This window comes from Lampetra fluviatilis, chromosome 11, assembly GCF_964198595.1.
Source record: "Lampetra fluviatilis chromosome 11, kcLamFluv1.1, whole genome shotgun sequence".
Classification (NCBI taxonomy): Eukaryota; Metazoa; Chordata; class Hyperoartia; order Petromyzontiformes; family Petromyzontidae; genus Lampetra; species Lampetra fluviatilis.
In genome coordinates, this window is record NC_136285.1 from 12,196,537 (window position 1) to 12,224,507 (window position 27,971).

At 47.1% G+C, this 27,971-nt stretch overlaps 1 protein-coding gene across 2 annotated transcripts; it reads right to left on the reverse strand.

The window, feature by feature from the left end:
• LOC144934820 (uncharacterized) lies at positions 1–27,574 on the reverse strand. 2 transcript variants are annotated; one of them, XM_078861010.1, is made up of 11 exons: positions 27,428–27,574; positions 25,087–25,155; positions 23,870–23,974; positions 22,788–23,013; positions 21,284–22,506; positions 20,779–20,861; positions 17,404–17,621; positions 13,057–13,231; positions 11,947–12,068; positions 8,932–10,036; positions 1–3,352 (listed from the first exon to the last, which is right to left on the reverse strand). In XM_078861010.1, exons 1-11 carry the CDS (start codon positions 27,522–27,524, stop codon positions 3,335–3,337), a joined length of 3,441 nt encoding a protein of 1,146 aa, XP_078717136.1. In that variant the 5' UTR covers positions 27,525–27,574; the 3' UTR covers positions 1–3,334. The 2 variants fall into 2 exon arrangements, with proteins under 2 accessions (XP_078717136.1, XP_078717135.1); XM_078861009.1 differs by lacking the exon at positions 1–3,352 and having other exon boundaries at positions 8,376–10,036.
• Positions 27,575–27,971: the final 397 nt, after the last annotated feature.

Here is a 27,971-nt window from a genome sequence, read left to right on the forward strand (position 1 = left end):
CAAAAATTCCCATTGTTCTGCATTTGACAAAAAAAAAAGCATGCACTACGAAAAAAGTCAAAGTGTCAGCATTGAAAATTATTTAAGCATTTGCCGCTTGGATGTTCCACTTTACGTACAGTATCCGCAGAGTCCCAAATTTTTTAATATGTATGTACATGTTGTCATGGGTCGCTGCCACAATGATTTAAATAAGGCATAAACTTGCACAGAACTGATAATGCTAAAATAGTGCTTATAAGTAGGCAAAATTTAGTTTCTCTACAAATTCAAATGCAGCTATATGTACACATAAAAAGGTAGTTTCCTAAATTTTAATTTATATTACAAAACAGACAAGGTATATTCTATATACCCATGTATGGCTGAGTTAAGGGACCGTTGTTTTATTTTTTGAGTCCATGGCTGGTGTCTGCGCTGAGCCTAGCGGCGAGCGAGCACACGTCACCGAGCCCACGCGAGCGGCAGTTTCCAGATCCATGGATGGGATAGGCGCAGTACAACTCCTCCTATACATCCAGTGGTGTAAACTTTCCACTGTATAATCTCGCTTTTCAAAAAAAATAATCCGATAATAAATAATAATAAAAAATACAAGGAGAGAGGAAAAAAAGCATATCAAAGGATTCTTCATGGTTTGAATTCTAAAAATCATGACGTTAACCCTCTGTGCAAAAATACATTTAAAAATATTTTTTCTTTACACTGTTTGCGCAAACGTGTGCACTTAAATTATAAACATTTACATCATACGATGAAAGAAATGTATTCCTAATGTATTCAGCAAAAAATAAAATGTTTTAAACGAATACTTTGTTTTTTAGTTTTTTGTTTATTTAAGCAGTTGCACAGCATGCCTGCTCCATTTGTAATCCAGTCGAGAGGGCGGAGAAATGAAAAACCCAAGCAAAAAAAAGTGTCACCTTCTGATCCACGTTTTGCCAGACACAACTTTGTCGTTTATGGGTGGCGTTTGCAACTTGAATGGGGTAGGTAGCTGCCCTATTTTGACTGTGTCATGTTCTCTATCAGTGGCAATTGGCCAGCTCTGGGTTTTGGTTAGTCAATGGCATCTCTAGAAAAAGTGCACTTAAAAAAAATCACAGAAACAAAAATACATGAAGTTGATAACCACCATCAACACCTTGCATGTGTATAAATCATGGGCGTCACAGTTTTCAAAAGGTGCATAGGACTTCCAGGAGAACGGAGGTGCGTAGATGGTGGAATACCACCACATTGTGACCGGGCAAGTGGGTGGGACTAAAATGATTCGAGCTCAGGAGTGACAGATTAAACGGGCATCATCAACATCGGGAGTGTCTGGGTCCGGTGACTAAGGGCAGAGTAGAGTGCATGCGAATGAGAGAAGTTAATGGAGCGCAGTCAAAAAAAAACACCACTCACGGTAGTCTATTCTTGTAGTGATAAACAAAGTGTTGCTGCTGTTAAACCTGTGCAAATTTGGGACTGGACGGCGATGCTAACCAGCGATTTAAGAGGAATCCTATATGGCACTTAAAAATTAATCCATGGTCACCTGCTGCTCTACTCAAAATAAAAAAGTGCACCTGTGGCAGACGATTTTCCACCTCGGAGTAAGTGTTTAAACGGTGACTTGTGGAAGGTCATTTTCTTTTTTTTGGACACAATCCCAGGTGACGCTAAGGCTCGATTGATGAAAGCATAAACACTACAAAGTGATGTCACAGTTTGGCATTGGTGTTCTGGCAGATATGTACTTAGTGTTCTCTTGAAAAATGTAACAAAACCCCGAAGGAGTTTCTACCAAGTAGAAACTTAGAAAAAAGGGGTGTGTTGTTTTGTCCTGATTTTAAATTATTCTCCCTTCCCCCATAACAAAAAAAATCAAACACTAGGTCCAGCAGTAAGCAAAAGCAGTCCACGTTATTGTTCTTACTTGTGACAGAGCATCCTCAGCACCACAAGCGATTGCGTTCAGCTCAAGAGTGTCGCTCGGGATTACGGGAAAACAAGGTCTTGTGGGTCGGGACAGAGCTACAGTGAAAAAAAAAACACCCAACGCTCTGTATCATTCAGAGTTGCCAACACCACGTTGCCTCCACCACACACAAAAAAAAATCGGACACTGGGTCCGCCAACATCATTGCCTCCCACCCCCTATTGCAAACGCCAAACTGAAAACGTCAGGGTTTTGGAGTCGTCAAAATGTTTACTTATCAAAAAAGGGCTGTTCTAAAAAAGGTAGTTAATGTTTTTAGAAAGTTATAAATAATGGCATTGTTGTATTTCAGCGTGAGAAGGTATTTATTTCATTGTCTTTACAACTTGGGGACTTTGCTTAATTTGTAAATTTCAGCAACATTTAAAGTGGGAAAAATTTAATTACAAATGATTACACTGTGCAGTGCAGTTCATGTTTCTAACCCTGTACTTAAGTTTCGTTTGACAAACACAATTGCGTATAAATTAGGGTTTAAAATGGTCACTTGCCATTAAATTATTTAAATTCAAATTTAAGGGATGCAAAAATAATGCATCTATTGTAAAAAAAAAAACCTAATCTGTTGAGACACTAACAGTACTAACAGCCAGCACCATTAACGGCTATGATTTGTTCCACATTGAGACTTTAGAGGCAGCTGTGTTAGCAACCCTTTATGATTTCATTACTTATCCTCGCTTGACTTTACTGCATACGCATACCACCGACCGGTAGCGCAACCTCCTCCCCCTTGCACCATCTTCGTCGCAATCCTGCATCACGGCGTAACCGCACAGCGTCGCACGCGCCCGGCGACGCCATCAGTCCTTCGTGCCGTCACCAAACCAATCCCCTCCTCGAGGCCAGCCCATGACACCCTTACGGTTTTGGGTCGGACCGGTCTCACCAGAATCTGCATAGAGCGGATATTGACACATAACCAGTGGAACACTTCCTGAACTGTTGCTTTATTGTTCACGGACACTCCCCCCCCCCCCTCCGAGTCCTTCCTCTTACAGCAAAAGTGCTCGGGTGGGAGGCGTCTCACACGTTTGGTTTGTAGCCCCTGACGAGCCCGAGACCAGAGTCTCCCCCCCCGCTTGGATGCCCTGAAGGCGGCGAGTTGGCCGGTGGCACGGCCGGCCGAGGGGGCTAGCCGGCCGGGCTTTCTGGCACCGTCTCTCTCGTACCGTCCGATTTGAATCCAGGATGTTAGGGGGGGGGGGGGGGGGGGGGAGGGGGGTCGGCAGCAGCGCCTGTCTGGCACCGATGGGGTGGCGGGATGATGTGAAGGCGCCCCTCCGCCGCTCCCCCAGGCGAATGCCGCTGGCCTCCACGGTGACACGACCAACCGGCACACGGTACCCTTCACCGATGGACCTTGGCCTGATAAACAATGTCCAAAACGTAGGCGAGAGATTACCAACAATGGCAAGGTGGCATGACAAACGTCAACATGTGCCAGGTGACTGCCTTACAGAAGGCGTAATTTACCCCCTCCCCCACCCAAGATTGAATGCCATATCAAGCACACTTTAGCATATTGTATTTAAAAAACAAACATGCAAAGTTTGTTTGCCACTGTAGGAGAACCAAACGGCAACCACTGAAAAATGTTGCCACTCTGTAGATGTACCCCGGCAGTTAAAAATCATTCTATAAAGAGCATTATCAGTAGATCTTTTTTCAGAACAAGCCAATTAAAAGTCTATGAAACTGTGCACAAAACTGGCGTTTGTATTTTATCATCCCGATTGTGCCATCAGGATCGCGTCAGGAGACGTCATTGGTGTTTTGGAACTCTCGCGCAGCCCTGTGCATTAAGCGAGCAGCTCGTGGAAGCAGATATCACACAACTACTTTTAAAGGATGCCCTCAAGTGACCTTCACCAGCCACGCTAGGGGGCAGCACTTTTCCACATTGCTCTGCTACAACAAAAGCATACCATGGGCAAGTTAAACCAATAGTTTTAATGGTCAAAGCTGGAATTTGGGCAAATAAAGTTAAAACCAATTTTAAATTTAGTAGGTATTTCGTGCAGTCATTGGCGACTGGGCTGAGACGACTGCTACACTTCAGAATGTAAAAAAAAAATCATTCATTTCGACATCCAGATTCAAACACAGGCTCAGTGCTGCGATCTGTGCCAACGGACCTCTTTAAAAAAAGAGACCAGAAATAAAGAAAAAGACGCAATCCAAATATTCAACAGCCCGTATAGACAATTACTCGGGGTGCCCTCTGAAACATCAATGATTAAACAGGCTTTTAAGTTACAATTAAGTGGATATTTATGACATTCCAGTTATGCGATTGGAATGTCACTCCCACAAATTTCAGTGGGTTGAAATCAAAAGGTGCTGTAATTGGCCTGAAAGATGGTTTCAAAGTATCTTTCCTCTGAATTTGCATCCATTTCCCACTTGACGTGGGGGTTGTTTGACAATATGTCACCATGCTGGATATTGTGGTTTGGGGAAAGGGGGAGTAGTGGAATACAGGATGAGTTTAGATGTCATCTGCCGTGCAACCAATGACATCCGTGGTCAGGAATCACTCAGATCACCAGGTTCATAGTGCAGCGATTCACATCACTGCACCAATATTCCACCACATTTTCTTGGCGAGTAATACATATTAATTAGGTTTCGAGGCCACGGAACACACACACACATATCTGCCAGCACTATTTTGGAGGCCAATGCATGGCGTTCAGTTAACTTTTCTTTTATATAAAAATAAAATTGTATTGATTCATGAATACAATGTATCTTACGTTTGGATTAGAGATGTCTTTAGATTTACTCACCGATTAATATCGGTAACAAGCATCGATATCGCGTGTGTACGAAATGATTAGAGGTCGCATTGAAAATGGAAAACGGGATTACATCACCTCTCTAAAAGGAGGCTACTACATTTGACCACGACTGCCTCTCTCTACATACAAAATAAACCCAAACGTTGTTATGTGGACACCAACTAAAAAAAAAATCCACTTTCCATTGTGGGATGCCTTAAAATTCCCTTAAGTCTTGAGACCACTTTGCAAACCCAAATAAAGTATGCCTATGCATACCCATTTCCCCTCGCGCGTACATGTACAGTACAACCCCTGTCAATCCACTCTGGGTAATGGGAGCTAATTTGACTACCATGCTGGTCTGTGCGGGTAGGTAAAAGGGCAGAGGAGCATGTGTGGATGCAGAGACGTATAGTACAATGTATTGTGCTGCAGGGACCTCTGCTGGATACCACGTGGCAGAGCCCAGAGCCACCTACGACTGCCTGGCGAGTAAGATTGGTCACCGATGCACGTGCACTTATCCAGGCGCCAAGCCTCCTCGGCTTCCGATCGGGAGCATTGCAGGGGACGGGGTCATAGGTCGTGTGTTTGCACGCACGACTGCCGAAAGGTCAATTCACAACTCAAAACCTGTTCAACGTAAACTGCGAGTTAGTGCAGTCGGTGGCTTCCCAATAAAATTTAGGAGGCAGTGTGGAGTGGTGCTGATCGTTCTAAAGCTCAGAGGCAAAATGTGGAAATTCCACATTCATATTATGGGGGAAGTTTTCAAAAGCAAAAAAAAACTAATGACCTTTCACAAAGTGGCACTCGGATTTATCGACCCCAGGAAAGCATGGAAGGCTGAATCCACACACTAGGACAAACTTCCAGATGTTAGGTCGTGCTGACTAGGAGGTTTACAGCGATTCAACTTGGGTCACAAAATGGAGATAACTTGCCATAAATTTGATTAAAAAATGAAATATATTTTTGCCAGTGGCGAATGTAGCATGGCCTCTAGTGGCCGGAGGAGTCAAATGAACCAATTAAAAATCAACATACATGAATTGAAATAATCGGTCATTAGAGGCAGGAGTCAGACAAATCATGAGACTTGCTAATAAAATCGACCAATGGATTAATGATTTCACATGCCTAACCATTGAAAATTGGAGGTAGCAACAAGCATGCTTTGTCACATCAACCTTTGGAGGTGGCTCGAGTTGGGGGCGGCAGGGCACAAGTGAGAACCTGGGATCGATTCCCAAGTCGGGCGCCTTTGTATTGAGTTGGTGCATTCTCCCCCTGTTCTTTCACGAGTTTCCTCCAGTTTCCCCATATAATTAGGACAATGTAAATCTCAGGTTCAATCAAGATATTTTCTTTGAAAAAGCCACAACTTACTCACATAGCAATCATCACCCCCCCCCCCCCTACTGGCAAACTAATGCCCTCGCCGAGCTCGGTGTTAAGTCACCTCGTGCTACACAGAGACAGCTGCCAAATGGGATCTGCGCTCTGGGATGGTTTCATTACAATGACAGGATGATTAAAGTTCATTGATATATTGTATTCACAATAGCCTAGTTCATAAGATCATTTGAATCTTAAGCCAATTTGAACGCACGCTTAAAGTTAGTTTGAAGTGAAAACTCACAAAACAATCCATTGCTGCAGAATTTAGAAAACCAAAAATAACCTTTCCCGATGTTCACATCTCATTCGTTTCTCCGGACACCCGTGCTACCACCTCATCACAATCGCCGTGACATTTCTACCAGCAGTCACCGCAAATGACAAGCACAAGCGTCATCTCCAAGCCAAGCCGAGAGTAATGTCATCCTTGATCCTCTTCCCACCAAACTCCAACCGCATACTGCCGATTCAATCAAGTACTATACACTACCAGATTAGTCCAATGTCTCCATCTCGTCTTCTGGGTTACAGCTCCTCTGGTCTTCAAAACTAATGCCATCAATCGTTTAACCGTTCCGAGACATCTGCAAGTTGCAGGGTGGATCCCGTTCACTGCCGAATCTCGGAACACGCAAGCGGTTTCCGCGTAAATGTTATTTAGGAGAGGCATGACCATGCCATTTTTTAAAGGAAATTTTACTCACCGCAGAACTGTAGCGTCACGACCGCACTCTAGGATAGCGGTCGCCAAACTGTGCCACACACCCTCCAGTGTGGGAGGGACTACAGGTACGTCATGGGAATGGAATTTGAAGAAAAACTGATGACTTACAAGGACGTCATCGGAATGGGAAAGTTAATTCCACCCTAATTTTTAAAAAAAATCAACAAAACTGAAAATGCGTTCCAAAAAAGGCCAAAAAAATGGGTCATCATCTCCAAGTTTTACCCACACCTCTACCGCCATGGTCTACATGAACGAGCACAATCGGACTTGCACCGAGGTTACTCTAGACTGCTCTCCTACCTGTGGCCAATGACAAAGCATCTCTCTTACCTCCTATTTCTCCATGTCCTAACCTACCGGGCTGCGTTCGACTCCAATATTACCAACCTCAGTCCAATTGCATACCCATCTTAATGTGGTTTCATCCTCGGATCGACAATTTCTCCAGCTAAACATCACCAAAACGGAACCAAAGCCTTGGCAGAGTTGAGTGCAATCTTGGGAGTCGTCATTAATCCCCAAGTTCTCATTCAACTTTGCAGACATTTCCATATCTGCAACTGCTTCCACACCTGCCACTTTCTTGCCTCCTTCCATCGCAGACTCTCCATCTATGCCTTCTCTATCCCAGGGTCGACTTGACCAATTGCAACTTTCCTCTACGGCCTCCCCAAAAAAACCTAGAAATCCAAAACACTGCCGCAAAACTCCTTGCCCACATGACCACAATGCAGTTCGTCGGGAACTGGTGGCCTTTCATAATACTTAAGGCTGGTAGCTTTTTTACTTTTACACAGTGCACACATTTGCGAGTAAAAAAAACAACTGTTTTCTGGCCTGCACACATTTTTTCCTGTTGCAATTAGGTTTTCCCTTGTCACCTCACCAGGATTTCAATCCACAGCTGGAAAACGAGACCACAATCACCCAAATCCTCCATTCCCTCCCACAAGCTTTCAATGCAGTGTAGAGTCGACTAACGGATGACCTTCATAGTTTTCACAATCCACCACGTACGCGTCTCCTCCTACCGCTCTTCGCTCAACTCGCCCTCCCACACGTGCTTTCCACTGCAACCAAGGCTCTCACGCAACCCTCCGTCGATTAGTTCCTTTGACGCTACATACCTCCCCATATTCCCTCCCTGAAGTCATCCAATGCTGTCGACTCGCCTCTCCAAGTCAAGGTTCTTCCTTCCAATATTAGGAAGCCACCTGGGAGCTATACACTTTCAAATCTAAGGATTGAAAACTAATTGTTTAGAACTGGTGTGTGTGTTCAGTTTGTTGTCCTTACACCCCCACATCTACGACTAGAACGGTTGACTACGTACGGTGCGAAAGAAGTTCATACATACAAGAAATTGCATCTCCACAAAAAAACTCCCCATTGCAATGTTTCCTGCGATGCACATCACAATTGGGGTTAATTACCATTGGAATTGCATCAGTCATGACGAAATTGATTGCAATCGCAATGTAAATTAAATTTCAGCTAATAATGGCGAGTTGTAATTAGTTGACCAAGTGTGAAGCATGTCCCGCTATTTTCCACAGTCTTAGGTGGAGGAGCAGAGTCTAGGTTGGTTAATTTTGGTTTATTAGCACTCTTGAGAATCTCTTGAAAAAAATATATTAAACATGACTATATTCGTGTGCCGCACATAACAAAAAGGTCTAACAATAAAAGTTCAGCACCGTGCGCTTGTCTGTGTTGGATCACACCAAAGACTGACTGATGACACCTGCAACTGGGTGCCCCCGTTTGATGCCCGTGGCGTGGCTGACACAAATCGCACTGGAACCCACTTGCGGCTTGGCCATTCGCGCGTTCCAAATGGACAAAAAAAAAATTGGTACAATTTTTTTTTACACCGGATTCGATTATAGATTCCACGACTTCGAAAACCGATTTTTCGATCAACTACCCTAATTGAGTCGCAATATAAAACCAAGTTGTCAAGGGCCATGTCGCACTGCCTCGAAGCGCTACAACGGCACGCGGCGGCCAACGCGAGTGGCAGAAGAACGCACCTGCTGGACAATGCTATTGTTGGGCATCCCCGAGATTGACGGGCTCTTGCCGTGCACGCTGTTCAGGCTCGACGACTTGCAAGCCTTGCTCGGCTTGGGGCTGCTGGGCGCTTTCCGTTTCCTCCCTTCCGCAGGCTGCGCGGTGGTGGCGGTGGCCGGCGGAGGCGCAGGCGGTGGAGAGTGAGCCGTCGTCCTCCTGCGCTCTTCCACTCGCTGCTGCGGGGGTTGCCCGGTCCTTCTCCCGTCCTCCCCGTAGCAGCTCGGCGGGGGCTGGGACGAGCGCCGCCGGTTTTCCTCCGCCTGGTGGTGCGGTGTGGGCGGCGGCGGCCTGGCCACCCGCGAAGGCCGCCTCAGGTCCTCTGGCTGGTGGTGACTCGCGGCCGACAGCGCTGGCGGCGCCGTTGCTCCTGCCACGTCCGCGGAGGAGTCGATGCTGCTTACAACCACGCTCATCTGCCGAATCGAGTCTACCCCGGTCCTGCCCGCCGTCTCGGGCTTACCACCACCATTGCTGGTGCTGTGACCACCGCCTCCCTGGCCGGTGAAGGGCGGCGAGGCCGGGGAGAGGCTCGTCGAGCTGCCGCCCCCCGGCCCGACGGCCCCCGCACAGTGTTGTTGGCGCGGCGATTCGGCAGGCGAGCACGACGGCGACGAGTGTCGCGCTTTCTTCTCGGTCACGCCGCCGCCACCGCCGCCATCCTTGAGCTTTGCGGACTTCCCGAGCCGGTGCTTCGTCGGCCGGGACGTGGGGCCCGTCAGAGCGCCGCCGCCAGCCGCCGGGATGGAGTGCGGCGGCGCCAGCGCGTGGGCGGCGGGCGGCTTGAGGCCGGTGCCCAGCGCGGGGTCGAGGAACCCGAAGGTGGCGCCGTGCGCGCCGACGGGGAACGGCACGCCGGAAACTGACGGGGGTCCGCCGACGAACGTGGGCTCGGTGGGACTCAGGAAGGCCGGAGGTGGACTGAGCAGCATGGGCGCGTGGCCCGCGACAGACGGCAAGTACGTGGGGGGGAAAGAGAGCTGTGGGAAGCCCGCCGAGGGCAGCATGCAGCCCAGCGCCGGAGGAGGGGGGGACGAGACGGTGCATTCCGCCGCCGGAGGGATCTTCCTGGAAGGAGAAAGGAAGACATTAAGATGGGGAAGTGGCCATCTGGCTCAAGAGCTTAGAGCAGACAGACCATGACACAAATCCTAGGTACATTATCTACAAGTGCTTTAACTATTTGGTCTTATTACATAAAACACAAGGCAGCCATGCAAAGATAAACGAGCAAATCCACACGTCTAACTTGCCAATAAAAACTGGAGGTGTAAATATCAATCTTGATTTGAAGCTTTCGTGACTGCAGGAATCCATGCTCTTTGGTTCTTTCGGTAAAGTCACGTAGGTAGAAAAATAATAATAGATCACGACGTTGATTGCAACAAGCGACCGTCTTCAGGTGAAAGAATGAGACTCTTTTACCTGAAGACGGTCGCTTGGTTGTTGCGATCGACACTTCACGATCTATTATTTTTTTCTACCTACGGTGACTTTACGGAAAGAACCAAAGAGTGTATCAACGCGTGTAAATAAGAATTAATCAAGAGGAGGTGGCTTAAGTGGCTCAGAGGTCAGGGTGCTGAGCTGGCACTACAGGGGGAGCCTGGGTGCAATGCCAGGCTTCTGCCACCTGCAATTAAATTGGGTTCTCAAGTGTAGCAAGTTGACAGATCTCTGCCCCAGGGTCACCACTGACTGCACGAAAGAAAAGGCATAATTAAACAGGTTTCTGCACTTAAATTTGGCAAAATTTAAAAAGGTGCAGATTTATTAAAACAGATCTATTGACGCTCATGCGACAATGGGAAGGCGGACAGTGTGCCCTCTACTGTGTGAAGCATAAGCCTATTTAAAAAAGGAACGAGAGGTAGCTGCAAACCTCCACATTCGTGGGCTGCTCTCTCACAAAAAGGGGATCGGTCGCCACGCCAGGAGAGATCCGAATTAGATACTTCATCGAATGACATAACACCGATGGCACAATCGCAATAGATTTGGGGTAAAGCACATTTTTTTCAAATATGTTTTTTTTTTTAAACCAAAGTCAAACCTCACAACATGGGATATGATCAACGGTTCAAATTTCTTCCGTATTGTGAAACAGAAGCAATGAAGTTGCAGTTTAACCCGCGATGATGTGCAACAGAATGCAACCAAGATACATGCAAGCCAGCCGCACAGCCGAACGTCGGATTAATGAACAAGCATTAATTGTGCCAATTCTGCAACATAAACTTTAATTCGTTTTTTGAAAAGTAAAATGACTTCTTGGAAGAGTTTCATTGCCAATTTTGCCCCAAAACCACAGATCTGTAGTATAGTGCGATTGGGTAGGCATATTTCACCGCAGCCGATTTGAAGCGCCAGGGTTATGTGGTTTCCGAGAAAATATTTTAAGTGACCTCGTACAGATGATTACAATATGCGAAGAGCATAACAAGAGACCATTAGAAAGAGCACAAGGACACACGGTCCAGTAGCGTAGTTGGCATGGGTCCTCGCACAAGGAATGAAATGGGACCCCGTGTTCTACCACCGTCTCACTCTCCCCCCGGGTCCCCCGACTGCCGATGACGTGCAATGCCAGCGCGCATGGCCAGCGACGCAGGCCAAGGTGTCTCATGGGCAGTTTACACAACGCGCCTATCAAATCACAGCCACCCCGACTGCAGAACTGGACACTGCTGCTTCACAAGTCTAAAACAAACAAACAAAATCTGCTACCCTCCACAAACATCTGCATTGCCTATGCCCAAAAGCAAGTATTGCCAATGTCTCTAGCCAAACGCTAGTGCTTGTGTCCCCACCTACCTTCCGTTCCGTCTACCCACCGCACCTCTGTATTGCACAGCACCTGGGCCCCAATGCTGTCGAACCGCCTGTACATTAGATGGCCCATGCCATTGACACAGTTGTCCATTGTCCGATTGGGTGTGTGAATAAGTGCAAAACGGGACAGCAGTGAGAGAACTGACCGCCACAGCTGGGCGTTGAGGAGCCTCTCCGTCATGGAGGTGAGTGCACCTCTGCAACGATCCCACCTCCGGTCATACGCGTAAAACCTGCTGTCCAGCCTCCGGCTCCCGAACGTGCAGTACTGCGGCACAAGGAGAAATAATCCAGATGACGCGGCACTATGCGGACACGGAATCCAGCAGCTCCCAAGCGTGCAGTGCTGCCGCACAGAGCAATACAATATCATGAAATATGGATTTACATGGCGTACAAACGTGACCACATCTCATGAGAGTGCAAGGAAACGGTGGCCATATTTATTATTCGGAGAGAAGCAGACATTCATTGGAAAAAAAGGGAATGTCTTGAGCTTGGACTTGACCAGAAGCAGTTGGTTGACAGCACAGATACCTGGGAAGAATGGCGTTCCAGATTATGGAGGCAGCAGAGGAGATAGAGCGACCTCCCACTGAGCAAAGGGTTGACTGTGGGCTTCGACAAAAAGCCATCGTTGCTGGAGTGGACAATGCATGGAGGGGAATAGAGAGAGATGAGAAGTGAGAGCTATCAGGAATCATAAAGAAGAATAAAGCAAGATGAGAAGAGAGGTAGGAGAGTTCATACAGGAGGGGTAGAGATGAGGGAGCGGAGCGTCAGGCAGGGGCGAGTTCATGGAGGACCTTGAAGAGTGTGGCCATTAAAACGCGACCACAGTAACAAAACAGTGGTGTGTGTGTGTGTGTATGATGGGGGGGGGGGGGGGGTGGGGAGGGATTCAAGACTGCAACATTTGCGATGCACAGGCGTCTCCAACAATATTTACTGCCACAATCATAGGTGGCATGTGCTGGTGGGCCACGTGACGTCATGTCACGTCTCCAGACGTTACGACATTATGTGGGTGTTGTGAACCCGTAAACATCTGTGGATGTGACCGTGAATAAAACATGGCCCACGTGCTACCAATGAAAAGGTTTGCATTGCTTTCAACGCAAGCAACCGACTGGTAACACATGCTGGCTGCACAGAAAAAAATATATGTCAATGCGAGCGGTACTGCGGGTCACAACAACCGGATGGCCATATTGGACCGGTGCATGCGTGCGCGCTTAGTGGTTTCGCGCCGTTACCCCGTGCGGGCGAGGGTGGTTGCCCGAGTACTGGCAGTCCAGTTTCTCGGGCGGCTCCGCATTGGGCCCTTCCTCTTCTCCGTCGCTCCACACTCGGTTGCCGATGTCCACCGAGAACCCCGGTGGGCTTGGAGCCGGCTCCGGGGGGCCCGGGCAAGACGGGCTGTTCGAATGCCTGCGGGTGGGAAAAGGTTCAACCGAACGAAATCACGAGTCTGACCGAGTGGTTGCCCATTTTGCACCGTTGACTTTGTTGCAGCGTTTAGGTGGTGCAGAGTAGAGGTGATCACCCTTGTTAACAGTACAGATCACTTGAGTGTAAAGTTATCGCCCCCTATTGGCAAAACACACGCATCTATGAAGCACTGCATGGAAATCCTTGTGCCATAAAAAGAATGGCACCAATACCAAAATGTTGTAGTTGAGGATTCATCGCAAGGATAACACCGGTAATACAGTTGTCGGTGTGCCGCTTCCAGCTAAACTAAAACGGCCACAATTCTCCAGTTGGCCACGTGCAATACATAAGCAGTATTAGGCGAGGTCACGTGACACCAAAAGCATGATGGGAAAACCGATGGCAAGCACAACAGCGCCTTTTGCTGCAAAACAAAACCTTTTGGGCTTACTCTTAACAAGAAGGCTCACCATGACAAACGATTCAAGCGTATGGCAGCCGACGGTCATCAAGATTCCCAGTGGTCACTGCAGTGTGCATCAAGTTCGTGTTACAAGATTAATTCAAATGTGTCCATGTATGTGTGGGGGAAGGAGGTGCAATGGTTATAGCACATGGTTCACAAGCCAGAAAAGGCTGCAAGTTAAAATCCCAGGTGGTGACCGAATCAACCCATCACCCTGCAGGGGCTGACAAAAATAAAATAAACATTTAATATGTTTCCGTACTTCACATGTCATTACATCACCAAGTGCGTATAAAATGCTTATAAAAGACGACATGCGAATTAAGTTTCCACAAAATCTAACAAGTAGAAAAAACTATACCAATAAATACAACGTCACAATAAACATTCGGTAGATGCCCATTTAGTCATAATTCACACGAGTCACTGACCAGAGAATTTGAATACTTCCGAGTTCGTAAATGCACCGAATTATGGGTCAGGCGGACCCTTCTAGAACTTCAGCCCCATTATACCAAAAGTCCGCTCCAGTGTTGATGGTGGCACGAGGCACCTGCGATTGCTGATGTTGTTTGCCGGAAATTTTAATTTCAGGTCAGTTGGCCTAGCCGACAACGTGGAGTTTGTCAATTCTCAAACGTGCAGAAGAATCCGTTAATTATCTTGGTCTAGTCGACTAAAGCAGTCAACGGTTTTGTACACACTTGGTCATTACAATGGTGCATTATCAGGCCAGCCAATCAGTCAACTCGGTAAATCTTTTTATAGACACTATAGCCAATTATAGTATTACTAGTCTTTTACCAGGACGGGCGTATTTCAGTAAATCTGAAACTTGCAAGCAAAAAGCAGACCCTGACGTGATATTCATTGCATCAATTCGTGTGCAATTTGTAAGGCCGCGGTGACAGACTTGGTTCATTTAAAGGTTATAATCCCTTGTTCATCATGACGTCCTTTTTACTTATGTGTCTCAATAGCGTTACGGAGATCACGTGACGCGAGAGTTCTGCCTTTGTAGTGAGGGTTGTAAGTTGACGCCGAGGAAGGGGGAGGAGGCGCCTCGCCCCCCCATGTGGAGTGACGTCAGTCGCTAATTATTATTAATGGAGGGGGGGGTCCATTTGGAAGACGTCACCTTCATGATTATTAATGTGGGGGGCTGTTCGATGTGGAGTGACGTCACCGGCTCATGATTATTAATGAGGGGGGCTGGCCGACATGGCGTGACGTCATGCGAGGGACACAGGACATTCTTGGCTCATTATTGTAGTAAATGGTCGACCTTACTTCGTGCTCTTTAGATTCTAATAGTATTACCGAATTATTCTTAACGTGCGTCTTCATGGTCAGACTAGCGAACTTCGTCATAAATCAGGCAGGCTTAGACCTTGTGGGTAGCAGTAGTCAGTATCCTTGATGATTTTAATCCACCTCAGCCACCATTGACAAAAATAAAAAGATAACAAATATTTGTCAATAATTACATTCACAAAATTAACCCTGCTTGCAGTTTATTAAGAGCATGTGCAAGGATGTTTGGCTGCAAGGCAGACAAATGCGAAGGTCTATTAAATTGTGGAGCAGCTACTTATTTGGAATATCCAGTACTCAACATTCAACAGGTAACCAGCATAAATCTCAGAGCAAAGAAGTTTCATGCTTGAATTTTGCACCGATTGAAGGTGCGGGTATGTTTGGAAGCCCGAACAAATAACAATTTCGAGTCCAGACAAAAATAGCAAGGAGTTATCATTTATGTAATAAGTTTGGAGCAAGCAAGCAAGATAGTCTGGCAACATGATGTATACAAGTTAAACTAACAATATTACTAAGAGCCTAGAAAGGAATGCCAAAATTAAGTCAGATTCCAAGGTATTTGGATCCAAGGATGGCAGGAAAAATTGCCAGCAATGGTCCCAAGTATGAACATTAATACCTGACAACTACAGTAACAATCCCAAAAGATGTCAAGCATCGTTTTATTTCGCACAAGCCATCGAGATTTCAAATGTTAAATATCTCTGTGCAGACATTCACGTGATATTGGTCAAGAATGAGTTGGCACCAACAAGTAAATACAGAAAATGTGAATAGCGACAAATATTTGCATGTACAGGCCATTTGTCAATCCACTGCTGCAGGAGGGTCTCCCTCCAAGTCTTGCGGGTTATACTTGACCATACTTCAAGAGTGCAGGTTGGTGAAAGTGGGGGAGGGGGCAGAGTACAGAAGAATTGATTTTGCTGCAATGCCCTCTACACCATCTACCATCAGTTCTTTTTTTGCACGGTGGTTACTAATGCAAGTGCTATCCAGGCTCAAACCTGCTTGGCTCTGCAAGGTCTGACAAAATTGGGCACATTCCGATCTTTCACGTTGTCGTACTAAATAAACACCGAATTCGTGTAGAGCCAAGGACAAAGCTCTGGGTGGTACACCACAAAAATAACAATCTGTTGCATTCAGATGTTTTCCCCAATGCACAAATTGAGGTCAGCAAGATAATTTTTAAACCAAAAACCGTATTACTCAACTTGTAAGTTCAGCGTTTGCGATAGCGCACCGTAGCCTAGTGTCAAACACTGCCAACAAATCAAAGACGACTCCTGCAGTAATTTCTCCAACTCCCCCCCCACCCACCTCTTTCAAACCCATAAGAATGTCAATGGTGACCTTGAGCAGTGCCCGTGTCTGTGGAATGGGGCATTTTCTCAAAGCAGATTTATATATCAATGGGAGGTAAACCAAGTAGCAATTTGTGGACAGTATGCTCAATAAAGGACTGCGGGGGTCATGCAGACGTCGTCAAGGTGCGAACGAGAAGCCGGAAAAAAAAAAAAAGTGTGCCCGAACAGTTTAAGGGTCGGCATAGAATGAGCCTTGGGTCACTTCCCATCGCTCCCCACTTTGCATAACATCACCTGCACGGTCCATTTCTTTGCATCCGCTATCAAGACACTCATTTCATCGTCATTACATAATCTCGAATGGACCACTGCAACGCTCCTCCTGTTAACCTCCCAAAATGCCTCTTCCAAAGTCAAGGGGGACCCAAAACGATTCTGCCAGACGTCACCTACACCTAATAAAAAAGAAAACCATTCACTCCAATCCTCCGATGCCTTCAGTTGCTCTCAATCCATGCCCATGTCAACTGCAAGATCAATGTCAGTCCTCAAGATCCTCCACGGACTCGTATCCAACCTACTGCTCCAATGTCATCTAAATTCTACTCTCCAGCAACAAAGGTATCCTGTCAAAGTCCTCGGCTAACCTTCGCTCAAATGGCAGATGCATTCTCTGCTGCCTCCATCGTCTAGGATTTCTCTTTCTCCAGCCGTCTGTACTACAGACAGCAAAATAAAGGACTTGAACGAGGGGAGCTCCTGTGTGATCGAAGACCTTCCCAATTTTTGCTCTCTCAAAGAGTCTTTATCCACACCTTTTACCCTACAATCCTCTCAACATTCTTTGGCATGTCCGATATACGACTCCAATTGCTGGGAGTTCCTTCAGGAACCGAATTCCTCCCAGCACGTGGTCCTAACCTCAGACACGCCGATCGACAAGTGGTAGAACCCCAAGACAGAATTACAGCACAACCGTAAAAACCTACAGGAGTACTTACCCGAGGACCTAGACACGTGCACCCAGCATCGAAGCTGGTGGGGGGGGGGGGGGGCACCGCAAGCGTGGCTACCTGGTGATGGTGCTGGGCTTGGCGCGTGCGGGAGACAGGGTGGAGGCGGGCGTCTGCGCCGCCCTGTGGGGCGCGTGCTGGGCGGCGGAGTCCCGCAGCGCCTGCTGCAGCTCCTTCTCACGCTCGCGCTCCCGCGACTGCGCCCGGTGCTCGGCGAGCAGCGTGTCGAACTGCTTCCTCCTCCCCGGCACGGCCCGTCGCTGGCTCAGAGAGTGCGTCTACATCGCGACACACAAATCACGCATCGCCACGTCTACAAATGGCTTTTGCTCTTAAGTAGCAGTGGAAGAACATAAAGGCACCGCAACAGTTGATTCACCTTCGACAGATTTTAAAGGCGAGGAAGAATAAGGCACTTTACAGTAGGCTGGAGGACAGGAAGCCAAGAAGTCCGTGTCGAGCTGGCACATTTAGACCCTAGGTTCGATCCCAGGTTGTGAAGTTGATGGTCTAAGCCTGGTCAATAATGAGTGCCAAAATGCCAGCTCTGAGATCTAACCATTTGAATGTTACGGTCATGCGATGGATCAGGACTCTGTGGCAGGGTAGGTCGAAAATTCCTGCACCCGACTCTGTGGATTAGAAGTCACTTGGGAGATTTTAAAACAAGGTAGCTCCGTCATCCACTTGCTTGGGCTATTCTGGTAACATGAAGGGTCTGCAATGCTCTGCAAAAGTTCACAATATAACTTGGGTCTCATAACATGGATATCCGATAGCAGTCGGAGAAAAGACAAAAAAACTTAAAAGTAGGCATGTAAATCCATAATATAGATTGTAAATGTTGTCAAATTTGCTCTCAAACACACCGGTGTTGTACTAGTAACGCTATGGCATGTTCTGTTTACGTGACAAACCTTCCTAATTGGCGGTGTCGGGTGGTGGCGGGTTTAACGGACACATTTATACATTTACGCAATCAAACCCAAAAAAAAACTTGCATTATGGATGATATTGGTCGAAAGACGGCATGCTAAACTAGGCATGTATGAGAATTAAGTCCTAACAACAATGCACGAACAAAACATGGGTGGGTTTAACGATGCATTGATTCAGCGACTCTTGCAATACATACATTTAAACCGTTTGTAAAAAATTTTTTCAAACGGATTGATTTAACTTCACTTGTGTTTGTCGTGGTCAAATCGCGTAATCAAAAGTTAGTCTACTTCCTGTTGTCCAATCAAGTAAAAAATTTGCACATGTACCTCAGATGCGGAGACAATGCATGCCTGTATCAAAATCAATTAATTGCCTAATTTCAAGGAATTACAATTTTTGTATGGACGGCTTAGTCATATTTTTGTGTAGGTCAAAAACGCCGCGGTCCCTAAACTGTGGAATCGGTTCACGCAAAAACGCAGGCGCCGCGCGTCTCAGGCGCCATTGACAAACTTCTGAATCGAGAGTTAAACGAAGTTGTTAATAACACCGTTGTTTAAAAAAAACGTTTTTTAAGGAGTTTATTTATGCATTTATGTGGACTATATGGTAGTATTGGTACATCTAGGTTAACGGAGTAAATTTTCACAACATGAAAAACAATAAAGGAGACCATAAAACACGAGGCAATAACGGCTTCGAATTGCAACCATTGATCGAATTGGGTGGGGGGGGGTGACGTTAATATTGTTAATGGGTTCATGAGAAACATGCAGCCACAGGTTTCGCTATAATGGTGATAAAGTTTAAAAAGGAGTCACGATTGATGCAATTGCTGGGGGTGGGGGGGGGGTGCGGGAAAGAAAGGATTACATATCTGGAGTACAGTATATGGTAATAAATAAACACAAACAAGTGTTTACTAAAAAACACTATTGGACCAATGTTTTCCGGTGGTATTTAGCCGAAGCGGAAAACCCCCGACCCGGTGTTGCGTTCCAGTCTCATTTGGCAGCCGTGGCCATGTATAGTAAAACAGATAAGAAGCAAAACAAACCATAGGGAAGGAAGAACAGACATAAGGGAGGTAAGGGTTCGATAATAAAGCAATATTCCCAACTGCAGCATCAGAAGAAATTTATTTGAGGGTTGGAAAGTTCACGTTGTCGAACAACGGAAGCCGGCTGATGGTCATGCAGGGTCACATTACTTATTGTACGATTTTACATTACCCAATAAGAAAAACAATGAATAACGTTAAATAACAGGGGTGTAATCTTTGAATTGCTATTTAAAGATTTGTGGGGCTTACAATTAAAGGCATTCAATTGCCTAAGTGACTGTGGTTATTTATACAAATTAGTTGTAGTAAGGGTGGAGGGGGAACTTTGGCTCAGTGGTTAGTCTCCCAAATTAAGTACTAACCAAGCTCGCTTGGCTTCAGGAAATTTGACCAGGCGAGGTGCATTTATTGGCGATTTGGTCCGAGGCTTTTATAAACAGATTTAGGTTTAATGAGGTCCCAGATGTGTTGCGGCAACCCCTGTAAGAACATATGCTCCAATAACTGTTACGTTTCAGGCAGGTGTAATAGTTTTTGCATTTGATTGCGTAAAAATGGAGTCGTCTTGCTGCTCACGATCGGAGTCGAGCCTCCTTTATCCCAGTAATAAATAATAACACCCTTTTATTTTACCCAGGAATGCCTCACCGAGTCTCACGATCGATTCAGGAGGGTCCCTGCATGGACACGTTTGGCCCGTTCCATTAATGAGTGTTTGGCTTCATGCGCAAAAAACTGGAATATCAGGAGCAAATGCACCAAAACATGAGAGAATAACACTCAAAAGAGGATTAATTTAAGAATCTATTTGTTGTCCTACCACCTGACAGGATTTATAAATGGCGTCTAAAAATGCAACTGCATCTCAAGACGTTGACCAGAGCAACGAGCAGGGTCACAAAGAATTTTTTAAAGATAATACGAGGTGAAAATGTAGTTTGACGTGCAGATGCTTATGAAGCCAGTGGAAAGACTTGATGCGATGGTAATAGAATCCCTTTTGTAAGCGAGAGTGGGAAGTCAAGGCTGAAGTTCGTGAGCCAAGCTGTCCGAGTCACAGAGATGTGATGCGGCAGCAATAAATCCGAGAAGTAATAAAAGCCAGGAGAAAGGATTTCATAAACAATTTCACTATTTGGCCAACCATGACTAAACATCACCACCACCAAGTGGAGAAGAGACAAATAACAGGCAAAAATCGACTGGAACACCTGTTCTAAGATCAGCTACATAAATTATATTTTTGCAAAACCGTTAAGCTGGACGAGGAGCGGGTGGACGGGGGGGGACACACCTACGGCCCATGACACTTTCACACGGCCTTGCGTTCAAAGCTGGAGGTCGACAATCTACCAGTGAAAGCACCTTTTAGGTGCACTAAAAATCGGCTACGCGGAGGGGAATGTTTGACTTGGGATGCAGCCGCCTACCTTGCAGGTCAGGGAGCGTGTGCATTGCCTCTCCGACTGGGGATCCCACACGCCACAATGGCTGTTTGGATCAAAGTCCCGATCTGTTAAATAAACAAAAAATAAAACTCCTCAAAATGCAACTTAAGTATAGAGTCAAGCTATGCATTATATACAAAACAGAAACAAGCTTGCATAAATAGCAACTGTTTTACACATCTATTTTGTATTTTTGTTGTAACAATAAGTCAATGACAGCAATTATATCTATACCATATAAATATTTTAAAAATTCAACTTTTGACGTACAAAAGAGAAAAAATGAGCAAATGCACGGTCAGAATTCTTGAATAAAGCAGCAAAATAACTATATAAACAAAAAAAGTCTAGTTATTTAACAGTACTTTGCCCCACACCTGATTCAAGTACTAAATAAAAATCTAGACCATCCCATAATGTATTTTGACAAATTCCAAAAGTCAGCACCTAAAATAAAAAGGTGGCTAGGGGGGGGGGGGGGCCTCACCTTGCAGCCGCTTGTACGTGGAGATCTTCTTCGTTCCATTCGCCTTCTGGCTCGGCTCCAGGGCGCCGCTCTTGCTGCCGGAGGGCGGCTTGTGCTCTGGCGAGCGGGCCGCCGGCGTGGCCGACGTTGCCGTGGAACCGGGCGCGTGCGAGTGACCCTGGGCCGCCGGAATCCCGTCCGCTTTGTGTGCTGCCAGAGAGTTCGAAGACTCCTGAGCAGTGGTCAGCGAGGCAGAGCTCGGCCTGTGCGGGTGGCCCGGCGAGGGGGGCACGTGCCGGTCGTGCGGGGACGCCTGTTGCTGTCCCGCCGCGCAACTCGATGCGGCTTGCGCTTGCGAAGCAGCGGCGGAGGAGGAGGCAGAGCCCTTTGCTTGAGCCGGCTGCCGAGTGGAGGCCGACAGTCCCGGGACGGGCTTGCTGTGCTGCGGAGATGGATGAGGGAGTTTCTGTGGAGAGGAGTGGGTCGGCACTTGCGACTTGGGCAGCCCGGGTTTGTGCTGCGGCCGCTGCGGCGACGAATTGAGCAGTCCTGTTGATGCAGAGCCGGAGCCGCCGGACGACGACTTCGGCTGCGATGCAGCGTTCCCCGTGGGGGCGCCGGCACCGGAGTGGCCACTCGCCTTGTGCTGCGGGGACGACTGCGGCTGCTTCTGCTGCAAGCCTGTTGTCGTCGCTGCCGCCGCCGCACTGCTCTTATCACTCTTGTGCTGGGATTGCGACAAGCCCGAGCTGAAGCCAGCTTTGTGCTGCTGCTGCTGTTGCTGTTGTTGCTGCGGGGATGGGTGCAGGGGCCTCTGGGCTTTGTGCTGGGCCGACGATGTTGGGCCCTGCGAATTCGGCTTGTGCTGCGGGGAGCAGTGAGAGAGTTTCTGCGGCGACACCTGCGGGTGCGCGCCGTGCAACCTGTGCTGCCCCGACGACGACTGGCACGAGCGGTGAGGGGAAGAGTTGGCAAGGCCGGCCCTATGCTGCGGCGATGGGTGGGACAGGCCGGCGGAGAGCAGCCCGTGTCGCGAGCACGCGGAAGATAAGTGAGCTTTGGAGGTCGGTGAGGCGGGATTGTGTCCCGACGCCGTTGGCGACGGTGCCCTCTGCGGAGAGGTCGAGGGCGCCGACTTCCCACATGTGGACATGGACGAAGCGGTGAATATCAAGTTCGACAGGCCCAGGCCCTTCTCCGTCTTGGTGTGATTGGTCAGCCGCTCTTGACTGGATGCTTGCACGCTTGAAAAAACACAATCACAAAGTGGACATTTTTTCTACTGACAGCTGTACACAAAATCTTGTTTAATTTTAAATTAGCAAGTTCTTTTTGAACTGCCCACATCTATCATTTTTAATCCGAAAAAACACATTTGCATCAATGCATTTATTTAAATCACTTCGCACATGGCAAGACCAGCAAAAGCTGCCTTTTGCACGCAATTACGAGAGTGTGCGCTGCAAAATCAGAGTTCAGCGTGAATTTGAAGATGGGGAACACGACCAGCCTCAAGTGTGCTTACCATTTTCCGACCGTTCTTTCCTGTGAGGAGGACGTGTTGGCTGAAGACCTGTCTCCGGGTTTATCCCTGTGTGGTTTGGGATGCCGTACACTTCCATCCGCCCCCCTCTGACTGCTGCTACTGTTGCTTCCGCCGCCACTCGATTTGTGTTTCTTTGGCAGAGTCTGAAGGTGAGACTGTGCAGAGGGCGACGTGGAAGATCTCCTGGGTAGACCATGTCTCCTCTCTGCAAAACACCACATGCGGCAGTTGAGAAGATTGTTTCCAATTGACAAATATATTGCTGCTTTCTAGGGGTGGAGCAGTGGCACTTTGGTTAATGCACCGCACCAAGAACCTGGCAACCTGAATTTGATTTCTCAGGCATGGCCAACATCAGCTGCAAACAATATTTTAATAGGTCCTGGGACCTTCCCCTTTACCAAGCCGCAATTACCAGCATGGATGAAGTATGGTCAAACAACCTACCATGAGTGGCATGGGGAGACATTGAACTGATAAAGGGGTATTTTTTGTTTCACTTTACATAGTTTTGACCATTATGCCATTTAAAAACCTAACATTTTCACGACCGATCTTCTTTTGGGAGACTTTCAGGTTACAAAATTGAGATCTCGCCAAACTTATATAAAGGATGCGATAAGCAATACTGGAGCAAGACATACAATTTTGGTCTTTCAATATTAAGAAAACGACTACTCACCACGATCACTAAATAGTTTAAATTACCTTAAAACATGTAATACTTAAGGATTGGTCTTGCCCCCTATGAATAGGATTGTAAACAAAAACTGCTAAATTATTAAACTCCGCTTCCTGTAAATAAGGCAGAACTCAATCATCTCTCCATATACAAATAAAACAAATTATTCTGTAGTTCAGCCTGTTAACTTTTCACACTAATATTATCAAGTAGCATTGCCTAAGCAAGCAAATGCTGGACCAGTTTCACCCTTCAAGGTCTCATCAGCAGTCAGGCTTCATAAAAAATATATACTGCTCGATTACCAGATGTTACTGCAGGCCAGCAGTCAAGAAGCACGGGCTGTGGTGGTGTTCAAACAACCGACGATGCTACGTACCGCAGTGGGACTGGAAGGCTTGTGGTTTGATATTCTGCTTGCATTGATTGCACATCACCAAATAGAACTCGTCTTGCGCCGGGCAGCAACCAAATATATGCATATCTGCACGGACAGAAGCAACAATGGTTAAATCAGCACCGTCTCGCCTCACAGCAAGAGCAGCCATCGCACACACGCATAAAAGCACAAGGTATGGCTCGAGATGCTGCAAACATTTCTTGCAAAGCGTTAGGAAAAACCCCTTGCGAGATTCTTTGCTGTAACTTCACTCCATTACAAATTATTTCATATGGTCATCACCCATTGATGCATCTACTGCTGGATCAATACCTCTCCAAGCCATCATCATCTCACGATGCAAGAATCTACGAGAGAGTCTACAAAGTTGATTTCTTCACCTCAGCAGAGGTTGTCCTTTTGGGGAACGTTCCCTACTTTGGTTGGCACTACGTCGTTAGTCTTGACCATTATCTCTTCTGGCAACGTGTCCTGCCCAAGCCTCCTCAACTTTCCTGAACGGTCAATCATGATGCCATCATATCTGCGCATCGTAGAACAGGATCAAAAAATACAAAAGATGTTGGCGAGAGCAGGTTTGAAAGGCTTTGTAAAACTTTGCTTAATAATTAAAATAAACATTTCGCTGTGCCTACGGAAGAAAGTTAAGCGGTGTACCTCAGCTGCCAAAATATAAAGAAATATGGACATTGAAAAAGAAAATTGAACAGAAGCTTAGAAGTATGCTAAGCAGCAGAGGTGCATGTCTGGAGTTACTGGGTTCATCACCCTCTGGAAAACATTAAAAATGGATTGGCATTGCACAATGGAGCTTCATTAGGAGCAGTGATATAGTCAACGCTTCACATCAGCGGTGTCAGAAGTAGTCCATCTTTACAAGTTGAGCAATCAACAGGCGAGCGAGTCAGCACAGCAGTCTACTCTGAATTGGAGGCAGATAATGGGATAATGTATCTAGGGGAGAATGCATAATCGTCAATCCCAAATGCTGGGGGTAAAATTGACACATTTTAGCTACCCAAATAGGAATACAAAATGTTGTGGTCACATAGGACCTGCTTCTGGCCTCGGCGGACAAGATCAGCAGGACGGCAACCAACGCTTGACTTTGCATAAAAATGAAACGCACCAAAGCAGACAACTTGCAACACACACCATCAATATAATAACACAATGGTATAATAACAGATCCGCACCGTCTCTGTTGAGTCTCATCACTTCACGATTTTTCCCCGTATCCTTGACGCTGTCGCTCGACAGTAGCCCTGCAAGCAAGACGAATAGTGCACACACACACATACATTTCATGAATTACACATCTCGAATAGTCATGTTTGCATATGCACATTCTCATGCACCTAAAACTTTAATACTGGAGCACCCCTACCATTTGAACAATATCTGCCACAGAGGAGTGTTCAAATTATACACATACCGTTGTGAAATACATGCACCCAGAACGTGCAGCAGGTACCAACTGATGGGAGGCATGAGGCGAGACACATTTTTATATGAACACATGGTAGCAGACACAAAAAAACAGCGTTAGAGTTCATACACCAGGAGTGTTCATGCAAATGACAGGCCAAAGCACAAGGTACAGGAAGAAAGACATGCTAAAGTGTGTGTAGACCTCGCATATACACTGTACTTAATAACGTGAATACTATACAAAGGGCAGGCCCATAATGTCAAACATTTAAACATAATGTACACACACGTGCAAGATACACACACGGGCCAACATATTACACAATAATATCCATGTTAATGACCATCTAAACCCTGCATGGGACAATGACAGGGCCATGCAAAAATGTTCGTTAACACACACACACACTGTACACAAGAACATGCACATTAGTGATGGGCCATGCTTCCTTGGACAGTAAGAGAGATGGATAATGTTTAACATAGACACACAAACACATAGGCAACAAGACACAACATGGCAAGCAAAGCTGCGTGGGACAAGACGAGAGAGAGAGACACGCGAAAATGTTCTTAGAGCAAACAAATACAGTGCGCTGGACGCGAGAGCATGTAAAGGAATGATAGGCCAAGTTCATATGTTTAAAAACAGGAGACGTTAACAGCCACACGCAAATTACAAGCAGAGTTACAAGGAAGAGGAAGACTACATGTGCATTAGGACAAAGACACACAAACATGCACACCGATGGAACACGATGATGTACGCGGGATAGGAAAAGAAGAATGCATGGGGAGAGGAGGACATCACACACCACAACAGCTACATTTGGTAAAAAAATGGCAAGACACGTTACCATGAACGTAATCAATACCACACAGATGATACACACTGTACACAAGAACATGAACACTCAAGGATAGGCCCAAGTTGCAAAAAATAAAATGGGACCAGACAATAAACCCATAATTTTTTTTTACTAAAAAACACACTATGGAAAGATGCACACACACACACATATATACTGTATTTTTGTACTTGAATTGACAAGCAGAGCTTTGGGAGGGAGACATGTTTAAATGTGCATAGGACCGACAGCCCATCGCAAGTAACAATGTCCAAAATAACGACACACACACAAGATGACAACCAAAAGCTGCACGGGATAGGGGATGAGGACCGTAAGAAGGAAGACAGCGTCAAGATGCAGAGAACAGACAAGATTACACACACACAGTAGACACACACAGTACACGCGACACGCAAGGCGACATGGGGCAAGGAACAGATAGACATGGTACAAAATAAAATATGTAATAAGGCAGGACGGGCACACATGTTCAACAACACGCACACATCAGGAGGCGAGACACACAAAACAAGCATGCATGCATGGGAGCAGAGCAAAACGCTTCCATGTGCACAGGGACATGGTGGTGGTGTGGTTAGACAGACAGACATCCAAAACCCAGCTTTTTCAAAAACACCACCTCTCTCTTACATCGGGATGATGCCACCGATACCAACAGCGATGGTTGTGTATATAAAAAAAACCCACCACCACCCAACGTGTACCCATTAAGGAAGCGACGGGCACATGTACGACGAGAGAGACACACACACACGGGGGACACACGGGGGGTAGTGGACGGACACACACGGACACAGACAAACGCGCGCAAAAAAATAACAAGGAAATTACATAAACGTCGCATTCAGCAGCAGCAGCAGCGTTGAAGGGGCCCACGAAAAAAAACCAAACAACATTCGGAGGGGGCCCAGAGAAACATCCTCAAAAAGATGACGATGATGATGGTGGTGGTGATGGCGGTGATGGTGTGTTGATGGTTCGGTCGATGTTGTACGCTGCTGCTGCTGATGCTAGGAGGAGAGCCCGGCACGCAGCTGGTGCCGCTTTTCCTAGGCCGCGAATGGGGGAGGAGGAGGAGGCGGGCAGAGAGAGCTGCCGTGAAAGAAGCGGCGACGGGACCCACAAACATCATCGTCAACATCAACAACCACCACCACCACAACCAACAACGAAACCAAAACCACACTACCAACACCACCACCAAGCCCACCAACAACCACCGGCCGTCGCTCACTCTCGGTGGACGGAAGCTTGGCGGCATCGATCCAGCTCGACCAAGGCTGGCCCAAGAAGGCGTCCGGACTGGGCAGCCGATGTTCGGCTGCCGCCATGGCCGCGGTGTGAGTGGCGGGTAGGGGCAGGAGGGTTGTGAGGCAGAGCCTTGGTGGGGAGGAGCGGGCGGGCGGTGTGTGTGGTGGTGGGGGGGGGGTTGGGCCGACACCGAGACCGCCTCCTTCTCCTCCTCCTGCCTTCTTCTCTCCCTCCCGCCCGCCCGCCGCTGGCTGCTGCTGATGCTGCCGCCTCTGCCTCTTGCTGCCGAGGAAGGGGTTCAGGCTTCCGAGTGTGACGTCAATGCGTGACGCGGTGGGGGAATACACGCGTGGGGAGAGATGTCGTGTAGCAGCAGAGTTTTAGTGGCATTGTGGTGCTGTGGCATTGTGGTGATGGTGGTGATGGTGGTGTGATACACGTGATGGGAGAGATGTGTGGCAGCAGAATTCAGGTGGCATTGTGGTGTTGGTGGTGGTGTGGTGGGTGTAATTCACGTGATGGGAGAG

Excerpts from the sequence above, each read along its gene's own strand:
- LOC144934820 (XM_078861009.1), bottom strand. The coding sequence starts at position 27,524 with ATGGCGGCAGCCGAACATCGGCTGCCCAGTCCGGACGCCTTCTTGGGC. Across the intron at positions 23,975-25,086 it reads GATGAGACTCAACAGAGACG|ATATGCATATATTTGGTTGC; the intron begins GTGCGGATCTGT and ends CTGTCCGTGCAG. Across the intron at positions 20,862-21,283 it reads CACGTACAAGCGGCTGCAAG|ATCGGGACTTTGATCCAAAC; the intron begins GTGAGGCCCCCC and ends TTTATTTAACAG.